Source organism: Ascaphus truei, chromosome 7 (assembly GCF_040206685.1).
Source record: "Ascaphus truei isolate aAscTru1 chromosome 7, aAscTru1.hap1, whole genome shotgun sequence".
Lineage (NCBI taxonomy): Eukaryota > Metazoa > Chordata > Amphibia > Anura > Ascaphidae > Ascaphus > Ascaphus truei.
This window is the reverse complement of record NC_134489.1, coordinates 88,544,209-88,564,143: the sequence shown is the minus strand read 5'-3', so window position 1 is coordinate 88,564,143 and position 19,935 is coordinate 88,544,209. Positions and strand designations below refer to the sequence as shown.

Genomic DNA, 19,935 nt, shown 5'->3' with positions numbered 1-19,935 from the left:
CCTTAGAATTTCACATAGGGTTCCTTAACTAAAAAAAGTTGGAAACCACTGATCTACATCCTGCTCTGATTATTAGGCACCTTGGCAAGGTGACAGGTATTTATAACATTTACAATATCCAGGATTAGGTATTTTAAACCATGAAGTACATATATGTGTACGTATACTGTATGTCAAATATGTTAACTTGTTTTTTCTTTTTTATTCCCTATACAAATCTTTTTTTTTCTTTCTTGGAGTTAAAAGGGTGCAGTTCATGATTCAATTAATAATAAATTAGCTGTCTCTTTATTACAGTAAGTGCAAAATAAATCATTTCTAATTTGAAAAATGAATGAAATAAAATAAATATGCAGAATGTTTTTAAGAGCGTTTTGAATTTCAGTGATTTTCTCACTAACAGTTTTAATGGATTGCACCTTTAATCTCTCCAGTTCTTGATGTATCTGGAACCCAAATATCTATATGTACAGTATTAATAATTCCAATTTATATGTACTAACACTTCTGTATTAAAGCAACGTGAATGGCTTTTGCTAATACATTTTTTTACACAAATGTAGTTATGGGAGAATAATATAACTCTACATCAACAGCGCCACCTTCACTATTCTGTTATACGGGAGAGACCCGCGCATACTTCATATATGAAAGTCAACCTACCCAAAGCTTGCGTAGATCCCGGGATCGCACCATGTCTGGAGTATGATACAAGAAACATCCTAATCCCTTCATCCACTGCAGGTCTTCCTTATATTTATTCTAAGAGGAAGAAGTAGAAATCATTACAATTATTAGCATTGGCATTTCATAAGAATTCATATTTATTCTGTATTTATTTATAACACCCATATTACTATGGTACTGTGTATTTACTTCATTGTATATAATTAATTGTTCCTGCTGATAACACAACATAGCGCGTTATAACGCAGAATATCACAGGTTACCATGGGATTCAATGGAAGAGTATCACAGAATATCCCACCATATAAGTATATGTGTATATATAAAACGGGGAAAAAAACTGTTTAAGCCATAGATTCCTGTGTTAATCAGTATTTAGACCCGAGGAAGAGAGGAGAACTCTCGAAAGCTTGTCCTATAACATAAATTGTCAGTCCAAATAAAAAACGTATCACCTAATACTGAAGTATGTTATATATACATACACACTATGCAGGTGCACTTTACAATTACTTACATCACTGGTTATTTCCCCAACATAGCGGCAGTGTATGATTTCTGGGGTGTAAGGCAAGGAAATCTTGTGTCCTTGCATTTTGAAGAAGTCCGACTTGTAGATCAACTGAGAAAAAAAAACCATGGAAGAATAAGTCATTATTCTTCTCTACGAAAAGATGTGCTTCAATTCTATCCAAAACGTGAGACTTACATCACTGATAGCCTCCTGAGTGGCCTTGACCTGGCGGATCTCTGGAGTGTCGGGGGTGGTGTGAATTTTGTCCTTCTGCTTATGATACAGCTGTCGGTAGAGCCTCTGTAACAGAAAAAAATAATAACTAACATGAACACAGTTGAAGCTGCAAAGAATGTTTTGATTTTGGAGAGTACAGGGGTGGATGAATTTACACACAATTAAAAATAAACATGATGTAGTGCAGCACGAATCCAAAATCTAGTTTAGAAAGCTCAACCAAGAGACATCTACATTTCTTTTCATCGGAGGATTCTTGAGTTGTTATCTTTTATAGAACAGAGTTACAAAAAGCTTTCAATATTTAGACCATATGTAGTTCATTATGTGAATGGGGTGTATACTTTGCCATAGAGGTTTTTTTAATTTTTTTTATTAAAGTCACTTAGCTTCAAAACTGGAGCAACATTGAAGAAAAAAACAGCACAAAATGTATTAAAGTAATCTAATTGAAAGCAGTGGTATTATTCCAGTGATACATTTTGTGCATAAGATGTACTGTAGTTAATAATAATGGTTTGCAGTTTTTTATTCAGCATTAAATGTAAGAGGTGAGTTGAAAGGATGCACCGTGTTCATTTTAGGACATCATCACTCATTAAGCATGATGTGAAAATCAATGTGATGTCAACTTAATAAATACACTTCTCCATCATACTCATCTCCATCATACACATCTCCATCATGCACATCTGATTCATACTCATCTGATTCATACTCATCTCCGTCATACTCATCTGATTCATACTCATCTCCGTCATACTCATCTCCGTCATACTCATCTCCGTCATACTCATCTCCATCATGCACATCTGATTCATACTCATCTCTATCAGACTCATCTCCATCATACTTATCTCCATCATACTCATCTGATTCATACTCATCTCTGTCATACTCATCTCCGTCATACTCATCTCCATCATACTCGTCTCCTTGATACTCGTCTCCTTCATAAACATCTCCTTCATACACATCTGATTCATACTCATCTCTATCATACTAATCTCCATCATGCACATCTGATTCATACTCATCTCCATCATACTCATCTCCATCATACTCATCTCCATCATACTCATCTCCATCATACTCATCTGATTCATACTCATCTCTGTCATACTCATCTCCATCATACTCATCTCCATCATACTCATCTGATTCATACTCATCTTTGTCATACTCATCTCCGTCATACTCATCTCCATCATACTCATCTCCATCATACTCGTCTCCTTCATAAACATCTCCTTCATACACATCCCTATCATACAAATCTTGGTACCTCACATCATTGGACATTTTGGCACATACCTCATTAAGGGACCTATTCACGTTCCTAATGTTAACAAAGCTGACGTTGTCTGGCCCCAGCTTGTAAGATTTCGCCTTCAGGTGTTCATAGGCTTCTTTATATTTCAGCTATATTGACATAAAAGAACAAAAGAATCAATGAAATGAAAATGTACAAAATAACATAAAGAAGTTACTCATTACTGCTTTAACCTCTTCCAAGCTGGGGTAGCCTGAAATGTTAGTCATGCTTTTTCCAACCCTGAAAGCACTAATATAGTTATGTAACAGTGGTAATTTACTGAATAAAATGTTCTACTAGCTGCAGTTCATTGGTTCTGGAGAAGTGGAGCTTTGTTGCAGGTTCTGATACCATTTCATGGCCTAACAATATAGTTATTTGATACAGTAGTTCACAATCTTTCAAGACATTATAACACTGAAGAAGACACCTTTGAGGCCTTACATTTATGCCTATAGTTCATTCAGCTCTCACAACCTGCACCTTAGCCTACAATTAATAGGTACAATATTACCAGCAACTATTGCAAAAATAATAGTATAACGAACAAGAGTATTATTACTTACATCACTTTTAATAACCTGGGCATGCTTAGCCTGCTGTATGTATGGGGTATCAGCAGGAATACTGTATCCTTTAGGGAGGAATTTTACACCGGCCTCACGATACAGGTTCTGTATGAAAAAAAGAAGGCATTAGCAATCTATGAATGATCAATAACTAAAGTCTTATTGTGCTTTTAAGTGTTACCAAAATCAATCTAATTATTAATTAATTATTGTCATTAATATCTTTATCTGGATGTGGAATAATAAAAACACAAGGCAAGAATAGGGCCCAAAGTCACTAAATGGTTTAAGGCCATAACACAGCTTTACGGGAATAGGTATGTTAAGGTTTAGTCACTTTGGGCCCAATCACTGCAGTGCTAGAGAGTACTCTGTAATTCCTTGTTCCTTCAGTACTGGATGGGTGATCTATGCTCTTTACCTGCCTATTGTCGTTGTCATTCTACTAATATAAACTATGGTAAATCAATGTACAAATTATACATCTGTCTGTCTGTCTATCTATCTATCTATCTATCTATCTATCTATCTATCTATCTATCTATCTATCTATCTAGCTATCTATCTATCTCTCTATCTATCTATCTATCTATCTCTGTAATCTATCTATCTCTGTAATCTATCTATCTCTGTAATCTGTCTATCTATCTATCTATCTATCTATCTATCTATCTATCTATCTATCTATCTATCTATCTATCTATCTATCTATCTATGTAATCTATCTATCTATCTATCTATCTATCTATCTATCTATCTATCTATCTATCTATCTAATCTATCTATCCATTTATCCATCTATCCATCTATCATCTATCCATCTATCTATCTCTGTAATCTATCTATCTATCTATCTATCTATCTATCTATCTATCTATCTATCTATCTATCTATCGTTAATGTAGCTATATCTGTCTTTAATGTATCTATCTATCTCTGTAAACGATTTATCTATCCATCTATCTATCTCTGTAATCTATCTATCCATCTATCTATCTCTGTAATCTATCTATCTATCTATCTATCTATCTATCTATCTATCTATCTACCTATCTATCTATCTATCTATCTATCTATCTATCTATCTATCTATCTATCTATCTATCTATCTCTGCCTGTAATCAATCTAAATATGTTAGTATCTATCCATCTAAGAGAAAGAGGCATATTTATGCTGATACAGTGATCCACTCACAACACTTTGTATTTTGTTAGCATTGTTGGCTCTGTCCAAATCTACGGAAGTAGTGGTGGAAACAACTTTGCCTCTGACGTTCTTTTCGTAATCAGAGTGGTACACGACCTGTGAAATGAGAGAAACATTGTTAACCAGCTTTATTCTGCGTATTCCTGTGTTATTCCGTTTCTTATATTATGTTTAATGTTTGACAGGGTGATATATGTTAATGCACAAATAATAATTTCTTATTTGAAAAATCCCTAAAACTGCATTAACAAGGAAATTGCTGTTACTGGAACTCAGTGTTTCTTCTTCTTAACATAAGATTACAGCGAGCGCCATTGTTTTGCTTGGTTACGTATTAATGCAATGTGGAGCATTGGCAGTTATTAAAATGGCTGTTTGGTCAACAGATCTTCTATCACAGGGCTGGCTAACCAGTCCTCAAGGGCCACCAACAGGTCAGGTTTTAAGGATATCCCTGCTTCAGCACAGGTGGCTCAATCGGTGGCTCAGTCATAATGACTGAGCCACCAATGGAGCCACCTGTGCTGAAGCAGGGATATCCCTAATACCTGGTCTGTGGGTGGCCCTTGAGGACTGGAGTTGGCCTGTCCTGTTCTTGCAGATAGGAAAATTAGAGATGCAAAGATCATTAATCAGGCACTAACAGCTTGTGACAGACTTTTCTACATGCCAAATATCAGATTGTCTGTGATACTGCAAAACACAAAATATTCTGCGTGATAGCATGTTAAGAAACCGGTTACTGCATAATCCGGGGGGAGATTATGTACTATACAAAGGCAATAGATGCACAATTGTATAGCGGTTTGTTACAAACAGTTTATGATGTAGAATAAAGCATTGCACTATTTTGCTGCAGTATTAACCAAAACTCTGCAGAAGGGTAAGTTTTGTAATTCCGTTCTTACTTTAAATTTATTGAAATACAGTATGTCTCATTACTGTAAGTGTGACTCTAACGTATATGAGTGGCAAGGAAGACATTGCTACTAAGTGACCTTTGCTCTTTTGGCTAAGTCTCTATAATGATACTCACATCACTGCTCTGCTTATTGCTAGCTACAGCCTGGACGTAAACAGGTGTGTCCATCACTGAAGTATATGTTTTCTTCATCTCCTCTGCTTTGCATTTGTACTTGTACTGTAAAAGAATCACATTTATTCAGTGGAAATTTTGCCTCATTCAAATTTGATTGTGCAAATTTGTAATCTCTTAATCACTCTCTCTCTCTCTCATTTTAAACAGGAACAACTAGTGATATTTAAAAAGTGTATAAGTGTGAATTAGTAAGATATAATGGTTACTTTATAACGGCATATGAAAGCCATAATATGGCTATATTAGATACCTATACATTACATAATTATATCTCAATCATAAAAAGATGAGCTCTAAATAATAAATGTATCTTCTATTTTTCTATATACGTACATCAAAGATCTCAGTTTGTGTGCTAACATATCTATAAAAACCCAGTGTCCTATACTTACATCACTGCGGAGGTCGTATGCATGCTTGGCATGGAGAATTTCTGGGGTGTCCCAAACAAAGCAGCCAAGGCCCTTCAGCCAGTTCAGGTCATCCTTGTATACGATCTAAAATGTAATTTATTTATGAAAAATCAATACAATACACTAATAACACTATATTATTGATCCCAATTAGAAAACATGTTCATTAGTGGTACAATCGTTATTAGTGTCAATATTATGTTCATTTCATAAAATTCATTTCATAGAGCATGTTGAAAAGTGAAACTAAGACATGGGGGATAGTAGCTGTGATAAGTATCCGTGCAGAAATAGCCTTTTTTCGCTCGGATACGCAGGTTTTCGGATTCTGTAAGCTCTTCTCGCATGTCCAAACCGTGCGACAAAGGGTTGTTTTTGCCCGTGGTTTCATTCCAGCTCTGCAAATCCGTGCGGAATGATAAAAATGGCTCAAAGAGGCAATTTCCCCAAACTGTCTGGAATTGGCGCAGCTCTGTTACTCCAAAAAGGCTAAACCGCTTCAAATAACTGGCCGATTATTTCTCGGCCGATCTGGCGCGATCGCCTCACTAGAAGCAGATTTGCATCATTACAAGCTCAGCATGCACTGACTTACTTAATATGCCTAAATAACAATTCCTTTCTAATGTATACCCTTCTACTTTACTGTGCAACGCATGCCGTACATTGCAGCTAACATTTTTACCCCTATATAAATATAATTAACCACAAATACATTCATATGAACTACTGTACCTGGCCCACATTACATGGCTGATGTCTCATTAAATGACAAGTGACCCGATTAAAAGGCACAACGCCCAATTAGATGCTTATTTTAAACCTTTTTTTATGTGCATACTTTTTGGTTACAAATTATGAAGCACTTTATGTTGCTGAACATTTTTTTTTTTTTCTAAAAAACATTTTACTTCACAAAATATAATACTATCTCAATTTATTTTCGGAAATATTTATTTCATTCAGGCTTCACATTTATTTTTTAAACCCCACTTTGGGTGCTGTTGGAGGCCTTATGTTAATTCTGCTTCAAAACAAATCTGTGCAGAATCTTTGTTTTACTGCTGGTATTCTCTATATATTAATAGATGCAATGTAAACGCTACGATTTGTAATACAGAATCTGACTAGTTGCCAAATTTCATTCTGCGACTTACGAACATGTCAAACCGCGCGGCTTGACAAGGACAAACTGCAGCTACTGGCATATCTCCATACACTATCAAAGGTTACAGGAGTTGAGATGGACGTAGAACATGGGATGAATATACTTACATCACTCAGCTGATCGTTGACCTTGCGAGCATTCATAAAGACCTGAAGGTCAGGCAAGCAAGTCCACTCGTGGAGACGTTTGCGGTAATCCACTTCACTGACTTTATTCTGTGTGTCCCTAGCAGAAATAATTTCCAACATATCTGGAGCAATGTGAATCTTCATCTTGTTCTTTTCATACACATCTCTGTAAAGACGCTAAAAAACAAAACAAGCAAAAAGTCATTTTGTGGGGCGTATAAAGTACACATTTTTATATGTTATGTTCATGCTATTGAATGTAATACAGATACTAAGGCCAGCACTGCTTTGATGTTGCAGAAATGTTTGTGGCTGACTAATTTCAGTTTTTAGACACTAGTGTCAATTAGCAGGCCCAACAGAAATAATTCTAGGTGCATTTGTAAGAAGAAAAAAAAACATGTAATGTTGCATTATAAAATTATGCAAAAAGGCAGTGATGCGTCACTTTATAATTTGTGCCATTTGGATACACCCCATTTGAGATTTATCAGGGGTCATCTTATGCAAAGTGGCACTGGGCTGCAATATACAGTACATACAGTATCAGAGCGTCCGTACACTGCAAACATGCAGAGATCTTTATCACCTCCAGCAAAAGTAGCCTCGTTCCACCTTAAATGGTTGTTGTGAAAAAGCATACTTACATCTAGAGGAAGTTTGCCAACTTTAAGACATCTCACTATGTTGGGATCATCATGGATATTTCTGGGCAAAGTGTAAAGTGCTTTAAACTTCTCATATTCCTCATGGTACTTCAACTGAATACAAAGAAAGAAACAGTGCAGAATAGTTTTCTCTATGTAAAATAATTAATAATCAAGGCATTTATACGCAGTGCTACAGCATACTGTGCAGGTCACTTATATGATATAATGGGATATCCAAGGGGAATTATGCTGTGAATGACGGAATAGAAGGAATCATTTATAGTTATATGAAAAGCAGCCTTTTTCTGCGGTCTACAAGCAAGAGCTGTATTGCTGACAATAAACGTCTAAAGCAGGTTTTCAGGATTAGTCTTCGACTGAGCCACTGATTGAGCCCCCTGTGCTGAAGCAGGGATATCCTGAAAAATTGACCTGTTCGTGGCCCTTGAGGACTGGGGATGCCCACCCTTGGTCTAGAGGCCTATTTTTCTAACTAAGAAGAAATTACAAATATACATACCTTGCTGCCAATATGCTTATTCTTTTTGGCCAAGGCTAATCCAACCGTGTCAGGTGGCAGCTTGTAACCTGTAGCCTTCACTTTATCCCACGCATCTTTGTACACGTTCTAACAAATAAAAACAAACGGAGACACACAGATTTCAACGTTGAACGTTTTTCTAAACCGACAGTATATGCTAAGAAATAGGGTCTCAGAGCTCAGAAGAATCTATGGATATAATCTTAGCTCACGAATACATGGTCAGAGTTCTTCATGATGACTACAGCAGTCTGCTGATTGGCTTGCACACTGTGGTATGGGCATGTGAAGCACATCGCACTATTAATAAACAACATGTAATATTAATAAGAAACTCTTTCTCCTACCCTTTTTGGACCCTGTCTGTGTCTGGTTTGTACTTATTCCCAGCTCTCCATCACCCTCCCCCCACCCCCAACTCTTTACTGTACATTGTTCTCATTTTCCTCTCTAATTTGACTAAACAGTAATGTTGGTGGCAAGATTAAAGGTCTTAGGGAGTCTCATCAAACCTGGGGGCTGTTTCTTTGATACTCCTATGGTTAGTTTTACACGAACAAACAATTATTGTATCATAATTAATAGTTCAACAAATAGCAATGACCTACATTACTGAACAGATTCTTGAGGCTTTGAGTGCGGTCGTAATCCACGGTTTCCAGAACGGTTGTGTACTTCTCCTTGCTTTTGTTGTAGTCCTCCTTGTATTTCAACTGCAAATGAGAGAAAATTATATCATTGTATACATGTGATCGTGACCAGAGCAATATAGCTGAGTTGTGTACACACAGAGACCATTACTCACATCACTAGCTTGAATCGCACTCTGAATAGCTGTTACATATACCGGAGTGTCCGTAACAACGCTGTAATTCTTGAAGTTGTCTTTGCTGGCAGCTGAGTATTTCAACTACAAACAAAAAATAGAAACATTTAGCATGAACGCCAGTAAAGGTCCTGTATGCACTTTTTATCCGATGAAAAACAAATATAAAATATTAACCCCCCAAAAAACCCCCACCAGATTTCTGAGAGAAAAATCTTATGAAAAGTATTGGCACAAATTTTTTTCTTGAGTAAATTTTGTGTGTCCTTTCTTGCATTTTTGCACAAAGGAAATGCCAATACATGCCGGCTAAACACTATACGAAACCCAAACGATATATTTTGACAATTTATTTTCATATACTGTACTGTGTATGGCGAGAAAAAGATAGCATACAAAAAACTTGTGTTACAAGTTAATTCATTTTGGGTGGAATTATTTCATTATCTCTCAGCACAAATCATGAATTTTTCCCCATGTTAATAAAAAAACAAACCAAAATAAAACTGGTTCATAGTCGTAAAATTATTTATGGTTTATGTAGTAAAGTGCGATAGCCATTATTGATTGATATTGATAACAACGTACTGGATATCAAACTAGAAAACAAAACTACATTTATAAATTGCGTATTGCTTTTTAACAGTTCACAACTTTAGTTTTCTAAAATAACTTAATGCGTTTAGAAATATGTGCTGAATAGTTCGTGTGACTCCACCAATATCTCGCCTAAAACCATGTGATACCTACTTGGCTCTGAAGATCATATGAATTCTTGGCAAGTAAAATTTGTGGAGTATCCCAGACATAACATCCAATGCCCTTTAACCATGTCAGGTCATCTTTGTAGAGTACCTAGAAAAATAAACCAAAAATAAGCAAGAGGGAAAAGATCAAACATGTAGCAGTACAACTGGTCGTTGGCCAAAAGGAAGTAGCACCAATTGGTAATGGTCAGTGTGTATTCGTTACTAACATTTAGGAAGTTTACATTCCATTGCATTCGATAAAAAACATTTTAGCAATCTACAACTGTGACAATATCATATGATGATTGGATAAACGTCTTCGTGCTACCTGCATGAATGTTGAATATGTAAATCTCCTTTTTCCTTCATATCATCCATGATTATAGGCTAAAGCTGGTAAATTCCGGGCAGTATTGAAATCCCTGCTCTCTGATTGGTTAAAATTCCGGGCATTATCCATTCAGTAATGGCCCAGAATTTTTGGCACCCTGTCAAGTTTTTCAGCCAATCAGCTTTCAGTTCTCATCCACATAGAGTGAAAGTAGCTGTCAGGCAGGGGAGCTGATTGGACAGGAGGCAGCAGCAAGGCAATGACTCCTCCCCCACCCTGCCTGCAGAGAGCTCTGCACAGGAGAGTGAGGGGAAAGGTTTGTGGGTCTATGTGTGTCCGCTGAGTGTTTTGTAGGTCTAGAGGGAGGCAGCAGAGTGTTTTGTTGTGTGTTTTGTGGCTGTAGAGGGTGGCAGCAGAGTCTGTTTTGTTGGTGTGTGTGTGTCTGCAGTGTGTGTTCTGTGGGTGTAGAGGGGGCTGCATTGTGTGTCTTCAGTGTGTGTTTTGTGGGTGGAGGAGGGGTGCAGAGTGTTTTGTTGGTGTGTGTGTCTGCAGTGTATGGGTTCACAGGGGGGCTGCCGTGGGTGTAGAGGGGACTGCTGGTGTGTATTTTGTGGATGTAGAGGGGGAAGCAGTCTGTTTTGTTGGTGTGTGTCTCTGGTGTTTTGTGTGATTAGAGGGGGCTGCAGTGTGTGTGTCTTCAGTGGGTGTAGAGTGTGGAGGAGGGCTGCAGAGTGTGTTTTGTATGTATGTGTGTGTCTGCAGTTTTGTGGGTTTACAGGGGGCTGCAGTGTGTGTCTGTGGGTGTAGAGGGGGGCTGCTCTGTGTGTGTGTATGTCTTCAGTGTGTGTTTTGTGACTAGTAGGTGGAGGAGGGCTACAGAGTGTTTTACGGGTGTAGATGGGGGGCTGCAGTGTGTGTAGGGGGGCTGCAGAGTGTGTGTGTGTATATAGAAGGGGGCTGCAGAGTGTGTGTGTGTGTGTGTGTGTGTGTGTGTGTGTGTGTGTGTGTGTGTGTGTGTGTGTGTGTGTGTGTGTGTGTGTGTGTGTGTGTGTGTGTGTGTGTGTGTGTGTGTGTGTGTGTGTGTGTATATATAGGGGGCTGTGTGTATGTACAATTTCCTTTTAATAAACACGTGCAGTAAAATAAATTAACTATGTTTTTTATGTAAAATTCAAAAAAAAAATAAGCCTACATTTAGCCTATACTAGTTATAATCGCCTCAGAACAGGGCATTACTGGCCAATAATGCTTTGGCTGGGTTAAAGTCCCTTGGGCCTTCAACTCTTCCAGCCAGGGCATTATTGACCAGTAATGCCCTGTTCTTCGAGGATTATTACTTAAATATTGCAACAAGTATTGTAGGTAGTATTATATTATTAGTACTTTTTGAATGGTATGGTACAGTACGTACATCACTCAAGATCTCATTGGCCTTTCTTGCATGGGCAACATTTCGCTCATCAGGCAACAGTGTCCAATCATGGAGGTAATGACGATATTCAATTTCACTTAGGATCTGCTGGCACTTCTTAGCGAGCACATTGTTGAGCATGTCGCCAGGAATATTTATCTTCGCCTTGTTGTCTTCATATGCCTTTTTGTAGCACAACTAGAAAGTCCGAAAAAAGAAATATCACTTAGCCCTCTAGTTCTGTAACATGATCCACAGAATAAAAGCCAGAGAGGGTAAGAGATGGAGAATAAGAATATTTTTTATAATAATAAATAAAATATAACAATTGTAAAATGTAAGTCCATATTGTGTATAAACACAGAGGTAGCTCCAGCACCCCCCACACGTATAGCTCCAGCCCCTATGGCTTAGCACTGTATAATATAGTTACATTGTAAATAAATATATTGATAATGGAAACTCCCATAAGTACTTAACTATTACCAGTGCTAAAGGAAACATGGTTTGTTTTATCTCATTTCCATCACAGCAGGTGAACTACAAATATTTTAGATAGTGGAGATATTATTTTTGTACTATTTTCTAGGGGGTTATGAGGTCTTATCCACTATCAACAACATTACTAAGTTTTACTTGAACTCTTACAGTTATCTTCTGTGACAGGGGTGTTCATCTCCGGTCCTGAAGACGCCCCAACGGGTCAGTTTGTAAGGCTGTCCCAGCTTCAGCACAGGTGGCTCAATCAGTGGCTCAGTCGAAGACTGAGCCACTGATTGAGCCACCTGTGCTGAAGCTGGGATAGCCTTACAAACTGACCCGTTGGGGCGTCTTGAGGACTAGAGTTGAGCACCCCTGTGCTATGGCACTAGCAAGGCATAGCAGGTCTGATGACATACATCTTAGCTAAATGCATTAAAAAAACCATTACCATGCTCCTCATCTTCTGAAAAGCTAAAGATTTCACAACACTCGGGAAATCGCCAATCTCTGCTCCAGCGAGGTAGTGACCCTTGTCCTTTTCATAACCTTCCTTGTATTTGAGCTGCGGAACAGAAGGAAAGGGGTTGTTGGTTTTTTTTTTCATGCATTATGGAACTCGTACACAGATAAAGAAAAAGAATCGGTCTCCAAAGAGCCTCACTGAAAAAGAGAAGCTGCACTTACGTCACTTTTAACAAGCTCAGCATGCTTAGCTCGGACAAGAGGTATGTAGTCGGGAGGCAACTGGTAGCCCAAGGCTTTTGCGCCATCCCACGAGTCCTTGTAGAGTTTCTGGAAAGAGAAAATACATTCGCTAAAAATCGATATGGAAAATAGAATAGAAAAGGTACCACTTAGGGACATCTACATCATCCCAAAAAAGATTATGGTTAATCTTGCTTATCATAATAGTTGTCAACATTGACACCTGGACCTAATATAAGCCCATCCTCACTGGAATTAACCACTTACTGTTCCTTTCCAATTGATGGTATTCCTAAAACATGCTGTAGTTCATTTTTATAAATACCAGCGTCTCAACGTTTTTGGCCAGTAGCTTCATGCGACGTTCACTTAAAAGTTTGACGGTGAATATATGCAATTTAATTATAAACAAAATAATATTTAATTATTTCTTTATTTGTTTCTCTCTGCCTGTTTCTACAGTTTGCTCTGAACAAACTGCCACGACCTTTTACCTTGCCAACGCTGACACAAAATGGCAGCCGGGGAAGGCAATGGCAGCTTTTATACTTTCGGGGGGAAAAAGGCAAGATCCAAGCTGAGAGGGAAACGGAAAAGGGTTTTTTTGCCCCGTTTATGGTTCTGGCCCATGACACGGATCCGAGCCTCAGATTACATTTCAGGATAGGAGGAGTCCAGATTTCAAGAATCCAGACTCACTCATCTCTACAAACGAATGTAAAAAAATTGGACCAGGTCTATCAAGACAAAAACATTCCAATCGAAAGCTGCAGGATTTTGTCCTCTGACAGATCTGGTGCAATGTATGTTTGTACTTGTTTTGCTCCAGTTTCCCATCTAATCTCTCTTGGTACTGTATACTGCCAGCCACCAGCACCACAAGGACTAAGTAAAAAAAAAAATGTTGTGAGATCAAGGTCGAGGTTTTCTGGATTAATGCAATGTGCAGGTTATAAAAACTTACGTCACTAACAAGCTTGGACATTTCTCTGGAGTGGCTAAGTTGGGGAGTATCTGCAGACCCGATGTAATGGCCTCTCTCCGAGGTAAATGTTTCTTTGTATCTCAGCTGAAATAGAAAAAAAGAAACAGTTACATATAAAGCTGCTTTTGCAATAGTAAATAGTAACATAATGCTTTGGTGCATACTACGGTATATGGCTCAAGACGATCCCACCAATGATACATATGACCCATATTTACAAAGCGCTGCTATACCATTTGGCACCATCAGGACATTTTCTGTTGAAGGAATACGTTCATATGAGTTGCACCACTTAGTAAATATGAGTTGCACCACCCTATATATGCTGTAAATTGGAATGCTACACATAGGACTTTTGGTCGCATCATGTAGCTTCCAAATAGGATTTCATTGCTTTGCACCACTTTGCAATGCTTTGCAGAACCCCCTGGAAGCATTACGTTGAACCACTACATCGTTACAAATAGGGAGGTTATATAGTACAGTATATACTTTATTTTAGCTGCACATGTAATGTTTAATCAGCTGAAATAATTTGCCAGGTGAAGAAGCACATGACATGGCTAGAACTAGATCACAAATGATATAATGACTGTTATTTCTGAGAACAACCGACATAGAAATATCTGTGCAATAGCTAGCAAGTGAATAGAAATAGTATCCAAGATTTGGTGAAATCAGAATACTGAGAGAGTTAAAAATTTAAAAAAAAAAAAAGGCGGGAAAGAGCCACGGTAACAACTATGTAGAGGAAACTCACATCACTTTGGTTGATAGCGTTGAGCTTGGCCAGCACAACTGCTGGTGGGTCAACCACATGGGTGTAGTTGGGATAGTTGTGTATTGCATCTTTCTTGTAGGCTCTCTGCAATGAGAAAGGAAACAGTGTTACACCTCCAAGAAAGTTATTCACAAATTGTCACAGAGTCTACCAGTAATATCTGTACTCACTTCATTAATCAACTCCTGCGCTCTCTTCACTTTCTGGTGTTCCACCGACTCAAAAGGAATCCATCCACAGCCACGAATCCATTCCAGGTCCGATTTGTAGATGTTCTAGGACAGCAAGGAATGGTGTTAATTGTTTTCTCCGAAGACCAACACCACATATGATTGTTTTCATTCACAACATATGTTCAGCAACCTATTCCACTGTCAGCCATCATATACTCTAGTATCATCCGATGTGTGCATGTTGGACATTGCCATGCAAGGGGGTAACATTGTGTGTTTAAAAAAACAGCTTTACTTACATCACTCTGCAGGTCATAGGCTTTCCTGGCCTGGATGCAGTCATTCTGGTCTGGGTGGCACGTCCACTGGTGCAGATAATGACGGTAGTCAATTTCACTGGCCACTGCCTGACCTTGCTTGGCCGCTTCGATTGATACCATGTCACCAGGGATGTTGATCTTTGATTTAGACTTTTCATACACTTTTTTGTACTCTCTGTCATTCTGGATAAGGTTGGCATGCTTGAACCACCGAAGCTTGGGATCATCGTTTAGAGTTGGCACGCCAAGATAATGACCTTTCTGTTTGATGTAATTGGCCTTGTACTTCAGCTAAGGAAAGATAACATTTACAATTATTTCTGTGGTAATAATTCCAATATGATTCGTGTTTTCTGATGATAAGTTCATTTAAGTTAATGAAAATGAGGGCCATTTCTTATTTAGTGGTACAAACAGTTATTTTTTGTAGTTCTATAAATTGAATTCCTTTGTAATGTAAAGAGATACTACAGCATATATAAGACGGGCAGTCCAAAGTACATCAGATGTGTATCAAGAAAGCACAACATATGTTAGATATTTGGTACATATAAATGTTTACATTTTTAATTTGCAATTAGCATAACCGTTCTATCAACTGTTTTTCTGAAAAGTAAGGGATACTATGAAAATATGATTCACAAATGCAATAGTCCTTCCCCCAAAATATATTTGTTTTCTTTTGGGGGGGGGGGGACTTCTAGGACAGAGTTAGAGACCCCCTAATTGTGTAATGTGACTGAAATATTCATGCATTCCAGTGACATCACAAAATGGTTTGAGTCTGAATAGAATGAGCAGGGCACCTAAAGGCAAATCAGCAAAATACATTCCTTTGTGAAAGTGAGTAAAAGATTGTGACTGTGTTTTTTTAACATAGTCTTTGGGCATTGCTGTTTTAAAGGCATAAATACAAAGGAAACTAGTTATTTTGTATAGGGCATCATAAAATATTTGCTTTCACTGGACATTAGATATTACCTGGGCACACTGTAATATCAAAGTCATACCAAGTACAGATGTAGCAGGCTTTCTTGTTCTCTCTGGTGTGATAAGCTGCGATTTTTTACACCAACATTGCAATTAAATCCTATGGAAAGTATTCTGGGATATTCTCAGCTATATTGGGATATGATGTGGGGACAATGACAACCACTACATCATACTGTATGTACGGTACAGTATATGGAATTATTTGTTGATGAAATATGACCTAATGAAATACATTCATTTTGGAATTGTAACCAATGATAACATTACCTCACTCTGGATAGCGTTGCTCTTCTTAGCGTGAGAAATCTGCACTGCATCGGGGGGTAGGAGGTAGCTAGTGGCTTTTACTTTGTCCCAGTTTTCCTTGTAAAGTTTCTGAAAGAATTAACAGCATTCAGTACATTGCAAATTATAATTGTGATATGACACTGAAGAAACAAATTAGAACAATGTGATGGGATGAAAAATAAATTTATTGCACTTACAGCCGGGGTGGGCTACTCCAGTCCTCAAGAGCCACCAACAGGTCAGGTTTTCACGATATCCCTGCTTCAGCACAGGTGGCTCAATCAGTGGCTCAGTGAGCCACTGATTGAGCCACCTGTGCTGAAGCAGGGATATCTTGAGAACCAGACCTGCTGGTGGCCCTTGAGGACTGGCGTGGCCCACCGCTGACTTACAGGATAATTCAATATACTCCTGTAGCTGCTGAACCGGTTGGTATTGGCTGAAAACTTCCAATAAAATCAACATGAGTTTTTGCCCCATCATGTAGCGATCAGCCGATTCAGAGTATAATGAATAGTTGGGAAACAAACTTTTCACAACAATGATTACACAAATTCTTATCGTTTATAGAACATTACAATAGAGTGTGGACAGTTCTAACCCAGGGTGCTGTTGACTTTTGCTCATTAAAAAAAGACTGTTTTATTATTTCATTCTCTTTTTCAGGTAGTAATTCATTTTATTGGGCCAGAACGAGGGATCTTAGGAGCAGATGTTTGTACATGAGCTATCAACACATGAAAAGAGGCGTGTTCATTTGTGTATGTCATCAAAAGTTATACTAGTGTAGTACCTACAAAAATATGTATTCATGACCAATGAGTACTAATTTAAACCCCAAAAGCCTAGGAATCAGTAATACAAAGGTAAATGCTTAGAACTGCAATACATACAGCTCTGAGAATATTCACTATGTGGATTACACCACAGCGAAAACACCAATTACCGAGATCATAATGATTATCCTTAATGAACTCCTACTGTATGATACAGCTCTCCCAGTTCATAGACTAGTTTAGCCACATTTCAATAAGAATATCTATGTTTCATGCTTCCAGTACTGTAATATGAGAGTCACTGTAATAAACTAAAATACTATGCAATACATACTTGATTAATATTTTTTGCTGCTTCTCTGGCTGTTATTAGCAGTGGGGAATCATTTATAACGGTGTACTTTGTCTTTATATTGTTCCAGGCTTCATGGTATTTAATCTGAAAAATAAGAAGAATGTCATATATTCAGCCATGGTCAGAAAAATAGGATATATCACTGTAAAAACAAAACAGGACAGAAACCTTTTTGCCTATCTATTTATTAGACAAGATAATAACGCTTTCATCACAGTGCCACTGGAATGACTGAGTTGAAAGCTAGCGCAGTGAAAACAATATCTTTGGCCAATAATGCTATCAGAAGCGACACGTTGTACATGTATTCTTTTTTCTTTCTTTTATAATGAAATACTTTCCAACACTAGGTATATACAGTAGGATAAAGTAAAAAATAATATACTTAAGCATGATCAAGTAATCTCTGCCTAAATAACTCTAACTATTTAAATAACACTGACACTTCCTAATCCTAACCTTCAAGGAACTCTGATTTATTTCAATCAGAAATGTTCCAATCTTGGGGCGTGAAGGTTATTGTGGTTCTATTAGAAGTGGCATTCAATTAAGTGTATGTACTTCTACGCTAGACAAAACCAACATGTGTTACACAATAAAAGAATGCCACTGACTGCATGTAATACTTACATCACTCAGGATCTCAGCACCTTCTTTAGCTGATACATAATCCACTCTGTCGGTGATTGGAGTGAAGCTCAGCGTTTCTGGCTTAGTTCGATATTTCCTCTGTTAAAGAAAAACGAGAAGGAATTATCAGCCAATGTCAATCTTATACCATTCAATCTAAATAGGCACTGATCATCTTTAATATATCACAGACAGTCAAAGTAGAAGAAATATAAAAATTACCTCACTCAATATGTCCTGAGCAAATTTAACCCTTTTCACATCATGGGATTCATGTGGCATCCACCCCACACCACGGAGCCACTCCAAATCAGCCTTGTAAAGTGCCTGCAAATATTAAGAAGAATATATACTCTGATCAAAATAATGTTCCTCGTTAAGAAATGCCTTAAGGCAGGGATGCTCAACTGCAGTTCTCTAACCCCCTCCAACAGGGCAGGTTTTCAGGATATACCTGCTTCAGCACATGTGGCTCAATCAGTGGCTCAGTCAAAGTCGAAGACTGAGCTACTGATTGAGCCACCTGTGCTGAAGCAGAGGTATCCCGAAAATCTGGCCTGTTGGTGGCCCTTGAGGACTGGAGTTGTCCCTCCTGGCATAGAGGCTAACAGGACAATAACACAGAATTATACGGCATGCAAAGATACATTCAGCCCATTAACTGTTGATGTATTGTGGGAACATCTGGAAACTTACATCACTCTGCAGGTCATATGCTTTCCTAGCCTGGATGATATCGTTCTGTTCTGGGTGGCAGGTCCATTTGTGGAGATGTTGCCGGTAATCTATTTCGCTGACCATTGTCTGGCACTCCTTGGCTGACAGGATGGACACCATATCTGCTGGCACTTTCACCTTGGTCTTTAATTTATCAAAGTCCTTGGTGTATTCCAGGTAACTGGGAAGCTTGGATGCACGTAAGCACCAGGCCATTTTGTTATCACCTTGAGCTGTGGTGGTTCCGATGTAGTGACCTTTCTGCTTCTCATGGTTTAATTTGTATTTATACTACAAAACAGAGGACACAGTCATCAAAATAATGAAACCTATTAACATACGAATGACAGATTTGACTATACAGTATCATGTTAAAAATGTCATACTCACATCACTTGCAATTTCTCTAGAGGCTTTGGCTACTTTAATTGGAATGGCGTCAGCTCTGAGATCATAGTTCATTTTCACTTTATCCCAACTATCTGTATACAGTTTCTGAAATAAAAAAAAATAATCATGGCAGACAAAAATTGCTTAAATCAGTAATGAATATTTATAGTAGGCAAACTGGAGCGGATCAATACAGATTAGGCAAACATATAACGCACACATACTCAAGTGTTTTCAGAAAGAGAGAGCTGAAGTCTGAGCACAAGGTGCTCGTTAGGATGCCTTCTGAAATGGATTTATATAATGGACTTATTTACAGTGTTTTATTGCGGGCCCCTTTAGTGATGAATGTTAATGTTTCTCAGCAGAGTGCATTCAAATGTTGGCTGTTCTCACCAAACAGAAATATTCTTAGTTAAATGTTTTTTTTAACATTTTCACCTGGCAAGTCATGTGAGTTTGAAAGAACAGCATTAGGGCAGAATAATTTCTAA

At 38.0% G+C, this 19,935-nt stretch overlaps 1 protein-coding gene across 1 annotated transcript in view; it reads right to left on the bottom strand.

Moving 5' to 3' along the window:
• Positions 1 to 19,935, bottom strand: part of NEB (nebulin) — a 160,127-nt gene that overhangs the window by 54,711 nt on the left and 85,481 nt on the right. The window contains exons 73-99 of the mRNA XM_075609402.1: positions 19,442 to 19,546; positions 19,031 to 19,342; positions 18,557 to 18,661; positions 18,335 to 18,433; positions 17,684 to 17,788; positions 16,553 to 16,660; positions 15,272 to 15,583; positions 14,970 to 15,074; positions 14,779 to 14,883; positions 13,998 to 14,102; positions 13,013 to 13,120; positions 12,777 to 12,890; positions 11,846 to 12,043; positions 10,105 to 10,209; positions 9,334 to 9,438; positions 9,137 to 9,241; positions 8,508 to 8,615; positions 7,985 to 8,098; positions 7,317 to 7,514; positions 6,021 to 6,125; positions 5,566 to 5,670; positions 4,518 to 4,625; positions 3,320 to 3,427; positions 2,753 to 2,860; positions 1,397 to 1,501; positions 1,205 to 1,309; positions 664 to 762 (exon numbers count right to left, since the gene is read on the bottom strand). Coding sequence (XP_075465517.1) covers positions 664 to 762; positions 1,205 to 1,309; positions 1,397 to 1,501; positions 2,753 to 2,860; positions 3,320 to 3,427; positions 4,518 to 4,625; positions 5,566 to 5,670; positions 6,021 to 6,125; positions 7,317 to 7,514; positions 7,985 to 8,098; positions 8,508 to 8,615; positions 9,137 to 9,241; positions 9,334 to 9,438; positions 10,105 to 10,209; positions 11,846 to 12,043; positions 12,777 to 12,890; positions 13,013 to 13,120; positions 13,998 to 14,102; positions 14,779 to 14,883; positions 14,970 to 15,074; positions 15,272 to 15,583; positions 16,553 to 16,660; positions 17,684 to 17,788; positions 18,335 to 18,433; positions 18,557 to 18,661; positions 19,031 to 19,342; positions 19,442 to 19,546 — 3,459 coding nt within the window. The remainder of the gene's footprint in view (positions 1 to 663; positions 763 to 1,204; positions 1,310 to 1,396; positions 1,502 to 2,752; positions 2,861 to 3,319; positions 3,428 to 4,517; positions 4,626 to 5,565; positions 5,671 to 6,020; positions 6,126 to 7,316; positions 7,515 to 7,984; positions 8,099 to 8,507; positions 8,616 to 9,136; positions 9,242 to 9,333; positions 9,439 to 10,104; positions 10,210 to 11,845; positions 12,044 to 12,776; positions 12,891 to 13,012; positions 13,121 to 13,997; positions 14,103 to 14,778; positions 14,884 to 14,969; positions 15,075 to 15,271; positions 15,584 to 16,552; positions 16,661 to 17,683; positions 17,789 to 18,334; positions 18,434 to 18,556; positions 18,662 to 19,030; positions 19,343 to 19,441; positions 19,547 to 19,935) is intronic.